Source organism: Echinococcus granulosus, assembly GCF_000524195.1.
Source record: "Echinococcus granulosus chromosome Unknown EG_S00190, whole genome shotgun sequence".
NCBI classification, from domain to species: Eukaryota; Metazoa; Platyhelminthes; class Cestoda; order Cyclophyllidea; family Taeniidae; genus Echinococcus; species Echinococcus granulosus.
Window position 1 is genome coordinate 84,308 of NW_020170570.1, and position 8,494 is coordinate 92,801.

At 40.5% G+C, this 8,494-nt stretch overlaps 1 protein-coding gene across 1 annotated transcript in view; it reads left to right on the plus strand. All coding sequences in view use genetic code 11, as the record gives it.

Annotated features, from left to right (window-relative positions):
- Positions 1 to 4,424, plus strand: part of EGR_10110 (Mitogen-activated protein kinase) — a gene marked incomplete at both ends in the record, with an annotated part of 5,466 nt that extends 1,042 nt beyond the window's left edge. The window contains 6 exons of the mRNA XM_024499359.1: positions 440 to 611; positions 2,513 to 2,752; positions 3,136 to 3,282; positions 3,501 to 3,552; positions 3,576 to 3,716; positions 4,317 to 4,424. Coding sequence (XP_024346234.1) covers positions 440 to 611; positions 2,513 to 2,752; positions 3,136 to 3,282; positions 3,501 to 3,552; positions 3,576 to 3,716; positions 4,317 to 4,424 — 860 coding nt within the window. The remainder of the gene's footprint in view (positions 1 to 439; positions 612 to 2,512; positions 2,753 to 3,135; positions 3,283 to 3,500; positions 3,553 to 3,575; positions 3,717 to 4,316) is intronic.
- Positions 4,425 to 8,494: the final 4,070 nt, after the last annotated feature.

An 8,494-nucleotide genomic window follows, 5' to 3' on the forward strand; every position in this document is an offset into this window, starting at 1 on the left:
AGTTGTTTTCTGTCTTGTTAAGTCAGTTGCTGAAAAAAGACGCGGCTTTGACAGTTATCACCTTATTTACTCCTGTGGCTTTTAGTTCTAACAGCCAGCCAAAGAAATCGGAAATCTTGTCCTTTAGGATCAAGTTTGCTTACCATTACTGCATATTCCCTGGTATCTGAGCTAGCGCATGGATACAAGAGCGGGAATAACCGAAAGTGATTTAGGCGGAATTTGCGACTGAAAGAAAGAATTGAACTTACTTAATAGAAGGGCTGACTGAATAAAAAATATTTATGAATTCCTTGAAAAATAAAGTGCATGCATTTGCTAGTCAATACCTCCGTAATGGTTTTTCCACTGGCTGAAGTAAACAATACCATAAATGCTAGAATAATGCAGTTCTATGGATAAATACCAAGATGGAAAAACTATCTATCACCTTTAATAGAATCAATTAATTTCTTTTGCCTTTATTTTCCTTTTACTGTTCAAAGAATAAGGTTTTACAATGCCAAAGCGCAATTAATGACAGTGCCAAGGCCTCTGCAACCTCTGGTTGATGACAACGTTCAATTATCCATACGGGAATATCGAAAACGTCTCCATCAGGTGAAATGCCTGTTTAAAGTTAATGGTTTTTTTTTAATTTTACCTTTTTTGGCCCCTTAAGAGATAGCTCACTCAGTCTGGGGATCTCTGTCAGGGTTTTTTTCCATCTGCAAATATTCATGCTCCTGTAAAAGTATATTGAATTAGTTAACTAAAAATATTTTTTGTTTGGGTTTTGAACCAAGCCATCAAAGTATGCAATTAGAGGACAAGGAGATGCGCTTAATTATGTTAATTCTTTCTTACTTTATTGAAATTAAAATGGTCTGATTCCCTGCCTTTTTTCGCGGAACTCCTGTTGTGCACAAGTCTTCTTAGAAAATCATCAAAATAATACATTTTGTCGAGAATAAAATGTGGAACTGTGCTGAATTCAATCACATGCCACAAAGAATTAATTTAAATATACGGTAGATTTTGAGTTGTAGGGTAAGTTTGATGTTTTCTTACCTGTTTCTTTCTTGGTGGCCGCTGAACAAATGGACAGCTCAAAGTCAAATGCACACAAGAATGCGGTTTTAATTTATGACAAAAAATATCTGGCAAAATTAACACCAATTTCCTACCACTTCGCAGCTCAGCATCCATCATCCACTGACAAATTCGAAAGCCCGATGAAGTAAGTTCAGTTTGGACAAATCAAGTCTAGGTACCTAGTGTAGCGTCCCGAGACTTCCCTGAGGACGAAAAAAGGCACAATACTCGGGCAGAATATATATATTCAGCACAGAGATGTTTGGGCCACTGGCATGGTCCGAAGACCAGCCCACACAGCGAGGTACAAGAGGGCATATTCAGGAGTTCAAATGTGGCGCCTCACCAATACCGAGAGATAAACCACCAACGTGTTACATAGCCTTCCTCCTCTTTTAAGCGTTGTCCCCGGCGCTCCCGCAGGTCAACCTCCCGCGCCATCCATTACAATGTAGTTGGTGCTGTAGGAAAACACCCGCGATCCGACCGTGCCACTCACCAAATTAGCGTGAAACTGCGGGGATACTTGACCTCAACGTCACTGATCCTTCTTGGCAATTTAACTGGATCTGAAGTTTCGTCCGATTTATGAACTTGATTCAAGACGGGGAACTGCGCTGGCCATCATGCATGTCCATAGGTGGATGTAGGAACACTGGCCTAAAGGTATATTTGTGTAAGGGAGGACAAGATTTGAAACAGGTCTATGGGGGAAGGTAGGGAAAATCCGTAAAGAAACTTCCAGATGGTTCACGTCTAGTGTCGCTTCAGTTGTTAATGGTTCTCCTGCAAAACACGGACTAGGATAGATGCCGAGGAAGATGTCAACATTGACCCTCTATTAGGGGTCATCACCATTCTCCCATCCATAGCATATGTACTTCTTCCCCTCCGCTGAGGTTAATCACGCAGAAGTTAAAAACAGGATGCGTGGCCTTAAGAATGGGGTTCGCTTCCCACTGCCACCAATGTAGCGTCCCGAGACTTCCCTGAAGATGGAAGAAGGCACAATACCTGGGCAGAATATATATTCAGCACAGAGAAGGTGTTTGGGCCACTGGCGTGGCCAGAAGGCCAGCCCACCCAGCGAGGTACAAGGGGGCAAATTCAAGAGTTCAAAAGTAGCACCTCACCAATATCGGGGAATAAACCACTATCGCATTACACCTAGTAATTGATGAATTACTCAGTCAAATAGGCGTTCAATTCGGAGAATGTCTCCTCACCAGCCCAAGAAGGTTTCACCGCACCCCTTATCGGCAAGCAAAATTACGTATTCAAAAGTTGACCTGACATTCTTAGAGCACATTCTCACCATTAATTGCGTTTGCATTTTATCCTCCGCCGTAGTATTCCTTTTAACTGATTGTATAATCCAACTTAGATTACTCAGGTAATGCAATAAAAATACTTGACTTTGTGTTATTTTTTGCATCAGATCAGAATCGGCCATCGCTCGGACAAAGCAAGCGATTGTAGTCAGTCTAAGTGAAGTACCATTGGATCTTGTTTCAACCACGCCCACAGCCAATTTGGTGTACGCTTACGATTCAAGCCACACTGTCACGAATCAGGTATGTCCCTGGCATATCCCAGTCGCATTGCAAGCGCATGGTTCAGTGCACCAATTCTTCACACCTCCGCTTCCACTTTCTTATCGGGCTCTCCGTCAACTAATGTGAGGCATTCACCGCCTGTTACAAATACTGCAAGTCATTTGAGAAGCCCGTTGGTTCACAATGCAGCACGACTGTCTACCAATAATGCATTGCCTTTCAGAAGCCGTAAGCTTTGAATCAAGCTACTCCACTATTATTTCGGTAAAGGTAATCAACAAGGACGTTTCAAGGCATATCAATTTGGAAGAATGCTTAGGTTTTCGTATACAGAGCAGCTGTGGCTAAGAGAGTGGGCAATTATTCACGATATCAAGATGGTACAAATATCCCAGCGAGTAAAAGACCTGCAAGTTTAACTGCATCAGTAAAATGAATATCGTTTTGTTATATTTTAAATCTCACACCGTAATTTTGAGTTATTAAATACTGCACCTTGGCTCAGTTGGTTAGGGCAAATTGAATGGGAAAACAAGACGGGAAGTAAAATAGCATTGAATTGCAACCTTGCCCTTCGACATCCCAACAACCTTCACTTCCTCAAATTCATTGGTCATTGGGCAGAGGCAATTTGGCCAACAACAGCCCATATGTAAGTGCAGTTGGATTTGGCTGTAAAAGGGAGAAAAAGCAAAAATTTTCACAGTGTTCATGTCAGGTGAGGGATAAGAAATGATTCCCAAAAAGTAAGAACATTTTTACTGAGAATGTATGGGGCTCACAGTACTGTTTTCACTTAAAACTGGTACCTAGTGAAAATGCTGTAAAAGAAAATCGAGTAAGTTTTTTTTTGTGGACTTTTAAATCAAGAAAGAAAGCTGACTTGACGAACGCCAGTGCAACCTTGAACATTGTCATTAAGGTTGCTTTTTCGGAAAAATTCAGATCAAAGCAAATGGACGACTTTGCGCAGCAGGGACAACTTCCATAGCATCATCCTACGCAGTCTCAAATGTGATGCTCTGTGGCCGGCCGAACCAGAGGCAGAGTGATCACCCCGGGAAACAAAAATCAACACGGAATCAGGTAATCATATGTGTTAAAAATTAGTGGTGATATTTATGATTGACTAGGTAACTCTGATAAGTTGTCAATATCTTAGGATTTTATGTAAATTCCAGTAAATTTGAACTATTCGGTATAGCAAGGAAGAAAATTTTACTTAAGTATAGTTCTACTTTCTCAATATTTACATTAATCATTTTTTGATGAAACAAGAGTTATACGTGAAAACGTCGGTGATGTATCTCGTGAATTCTGGTAGATCTACAATTTCATCCTCCTTGGAAAATGCATTTTTTTATGACTTAATGGCTTTACATCTCTCACGACAGGCCGATGCTCCACGGCGAAGCCGTTTTACAAATCCATGTTTAGCTATAGAAAGATTCACCTAATAGCAGAGTTAGTTGATGTAACACATGAAATAACCTCCTTTGGCTCCATTGCTTTTCCATCACGCCCTGGTGCCAACTCGTCTACATGGGAATCATTCTATTGCTAGAAATTTAATGGAGGCATCGTTTCTTTATGTATTTCACGCAACTTTGAATAATTGTCACTAGAATAGCTGCGGTGATCGTTTCACAAACATTTGTTTTATTCTTTATTCGCCGTATTGCAGAGCTCGAGACTGAAGTAATTGACAAAGATCGGATCCGACTCAGGCATTTCTCGAAGAACCTCCGTAGATTCAGCTATCCACTTTATAAGCCTTCTTCTAGAGTTCTTTGAATTTGTGGTGCAATCCATCAAATCAGGAGTTTATTTGAAAAGAAATTTTTTTTCTGTAAACAGTTTTTTTATGTACATGAGCTTGAATTCTATCAAGCTGCAGAATAGAATAACCAGAGTAACAAATGTTTCAGCGCAAATTTTTTTTCCAGCGCGAGTCGGTAAGCCGAAATTACGGCTTGAGAGTACTTAATCGCTGGGCGATCGCTGGCGGCTCGGGTGGTTCCACTTTCGCATACTTGCAGTGTCTTAGTCGGTCTTGCCATCGTAGTGATCACTAGCACTGTCTATCATGTACACGATAATGGAGCTAAAGATCTCGAATTACGAGGCATTCTAATAATGCTTGGGAAGCATCCGTAGAAGAATGAACTCCTAGAGAATTGTATAGGGAGTTTTTTAGTGACTACCAATACCTCCAGCCCTGTGCAACGGAAACAGTTTCTGGAATTTACAATTTTGTGGATCCTGTCCACTTTACACAAGTGTATTTCTGCGGTGTAGCCAGCAGTAGTTGGTGGTTGGAGGCACCAGGAGGTGGATGCTATCAATGCTAACAGTCGATTGGTCGATGGTATTTGGAGAGGTGAGGCTCCATGTCGACCTGCTCTACAATCTCTTCTTACGAACACAGCGTCACTTCGAAGAGGTACCCTTCAGATGGTCGACAACTCTCCCTTACACCATTTATCGAAACCTTGACTATGTGGCCAATCGTTTTCGATCGTAAAATTCTTTCTGTAGTCCAAATAAGACCGTTTTGGTATGTTTACAGTTCTGATTTTCTGTAACGCTAAAACTACGCTGTCAATAAATTAACATATTTCACATTTTTTTAAAAAGTAATAGGGAAAAGATGTAGCGAATTTGGACACCATATTTTATTCACCTTAGTCCAACGTCCTTCTTTTGCAATTATAATTTATCAGAAAAAATAGTAAACTACTAATAAACCGGTCTAAATTCTTGAAGAAACGAAACGAAATTGAGATTTTGAGTGTATTAAAAGCGGAGAGATGGGATAAGTGAGTCGTCGAGAGATGAAGAGTAACACGTTCTGCGTGGGAAAAGAGTGGGTGCTTATTCCCTCACAAGCATCGACGGACAATTCTAACACGTCGGTTGCGATGTAGGTACCTATGGATGTGCTTCTGAAATTACAAGGATGTAATGTTGGCTAAAATTTAATTTTACTTTATTCTAAGCGGTAGTAACATGCTTTCATAGAAGTGAACCGAGCTAAGGTAAAATGAATGAATGATTGCACGACAGAGGATTATTTACTGGTAAATGGGCAAAACTAATAAAAGATGGAACTCAACGACTCGACAACACATTCCAGGTTCAAGAGGTTTAGTCGAGTGCGTTATTGCCGTCATAATCCTTCACGATTATGCCAGAAGGGGTGTTGAGGGGGGTAATAAGTGTTAATTCTTTTTCTCTACTTTGTCCAACCCTAATCTCTGTGCCAAATGACACTGCGACAACACAAAAGCATTAAATCAAAGGAGCAGTGGAGAGCCCATGGAATGCTCGCGCTGACTACGGTGCTCTGTAGTCGGTGAAAAAGATAATTAAAGACGTTAAGAGATACGACGACGTCAAGTTTACCAAGATGTCGAGATGGCATGACTATCGATGAAGGCATTTTGCGAAGTCCATCGTGGTTTGGGGACAGACGTAAATTTAATTCGAATACTGTGAATAAGATGTGTAGGCTTAAAAAATGAGGCACCAAATGACTTGCGCTCGTCAATGTCTGAAACCCAAATTCTATGCATGAAAACCAAGTCACATGATTTAGCAAATGGTTACAACCGATTTCCGTTGTGTCGAGAGATGCTTATGTTTACAATCGGTATGCGAGCCAGTGTCTCGGAAGTGATCCGATTGTAGTCGGCTGAATTGGCCATTGGATTATATCCACTATGTTGCTACGATTACTGAAGGTTTTTTTTTAAATTCTTGAATTCCACTGGGTAGAACAAAAGCCCCTACACCTACAGCATTCTTGTAACAGTAAAGGACGATCTTAATTAAACAAAAGTAGTAGTCTACCAATGACTAAGAGCTTCAACGATTTTTAAGGTAGGGTAATAATTCTAGTTTACTCCGTAAATCATGGTAACTCCTTAATGATGTACTGGATAAAATTTGCGCCCTAATTCGGCTTCAAGTTGAATAAACAGACAAAATAAAAGGATGTTCATGTTAGAGACGATGAGTAAGCATTGCGTAGTACATGTTGGAATAGCATTTCCATGCATTCTTCTTCAGCACACTATTCGGACAATTTCCGTGGCTAAGTAGCACTAGGTGGCTTCCCCTTTACTTTACTATAAACAGGTTTTATTTCTCATTTGCATAAATTACATCGGTAAGTTTCATCTACTGAGGGTGTACTTCGTCCCACCATTTCGCCTCACTATTCACGCACTGTCCAGTGCTTTTCTTCTTCCACCTTCAGTAAGATGAAAGGGAAGAGTAAAATGGTCATGATTTTATATACCCGCTTTGGCATTATCAGCGGAACCTCTTTTCTCGTTCATCATATGAGTAAATGGCAATAATTGCCTTGAATAGTGGAGTTAGAATATGTTTTGGCTTCATGGGGTTGCAGAGAAAGAGACAGGGGACTTTTAAGTAAACTCAAAACACTTTTGTTGATTGAAGAAAAAGGAGAGAACAAAATTGGCTCTCCAATCCAGCCGAAGAACTGTTCGATGCAAAGAGTTGATTTGAAATTCCGAGAGTTCCTTTTCTCTGGACTTTAAAAGCATAACTTTTTGTACCTTTTTCCCAAAAAAAAACATTTGAATTCTTTTCTTGATGCACAGGTTTTAATTGTAAAACAGGGGCAGTTCTTTGGATTTAAAATATACACTTTTTCCTATTACTAAGGCGCTACTAAGGTTTCATTTATACCACAATTGAGTGGGTTTATAAGGATTTACAGCTTGATCATAACTAATAATCATCAGAAAGTCAAAAATTCCTAGAAATTTAGTTAGCCAAATATTTTGAAAAGATGTCACGAAAGTCTTTGTTTAGATTGTTCCCGGGGATTTTACGGTAGATCAAGACTGATTTTGGAATCAGTTATGCCTTAATTAATGCTTACCTCTGGGGTACTCATTATCCCAAAGTGGTAGATGCTAGACTCCCAGAGTTTACAAAATCGGTGCCTACGGCTCCGCATCCCCTTAGCTTCTATTGTTTGTCCACGTCACTAATACAGTTCAGACTGCTTAAAGTGGAAGAATACGTTATTGCGGACTTTGCGCTATAAAGTATTGGAATCGTGAAGCAGGACAATTTGCTTCAGTGCATTAAATTTCGGTGTTTAAGTGAGCTAGGAGAGATTTGTGTACCTGAAATGGATCAAAATAAACTTTAAATACAAAAAATTTTTTAAAATCCTATTGTTTGAGAATTCTGTCGTATTTGCGGACTTATATGGAATGAAGGCGATCTATGAAAGCTATTTTTTGACAACCCCTCTGCAGTCATCAATGACTGAGCCGTAAATTCGTGGGGTTGCCTCCTAAATGCATTGGAGATGTTGATCCCATGATTATGCATGCTGGGGATATGAAAAGCCTTTATTTAACTTGAGGCCACTCAGTATCTGGGTGAATAGTCGGCAAGGTTTGTTGTAGCTACCATTCTAAGGATGGGAATTGTGTGAGATCAGAAGGCGGAATAATTCAATCCACTGGCTCCAACTTCCACACCCCAATCGCTCTCTACAAAAGAAGCAGCGAATTTGTCAATAATGGCGTCGGCGGTGGCGGTGCTGGAATCGGCTGAGGAGGAGGTGATAGCTTAACAACAGCAAGTTCAGCAGCAGAAGACCATTAGAAACCAGTAGGAGGCTGGACGCGTCTTATCAGTGCGTCTAGTCATCCTCAAGGCTAATAGACGCAGGGAGCCTCTGGTCTCAGTGAAACTGACGGATCTGCCAGTCGGTGTCTGTGAAGGGTAGAGTGGTTGCGCGATCATTGTGGGACTTTGCTGCGATTAACGGATCTTGTTAATTAGTTTAAAATACGCAACTTCGTTAATGCTAT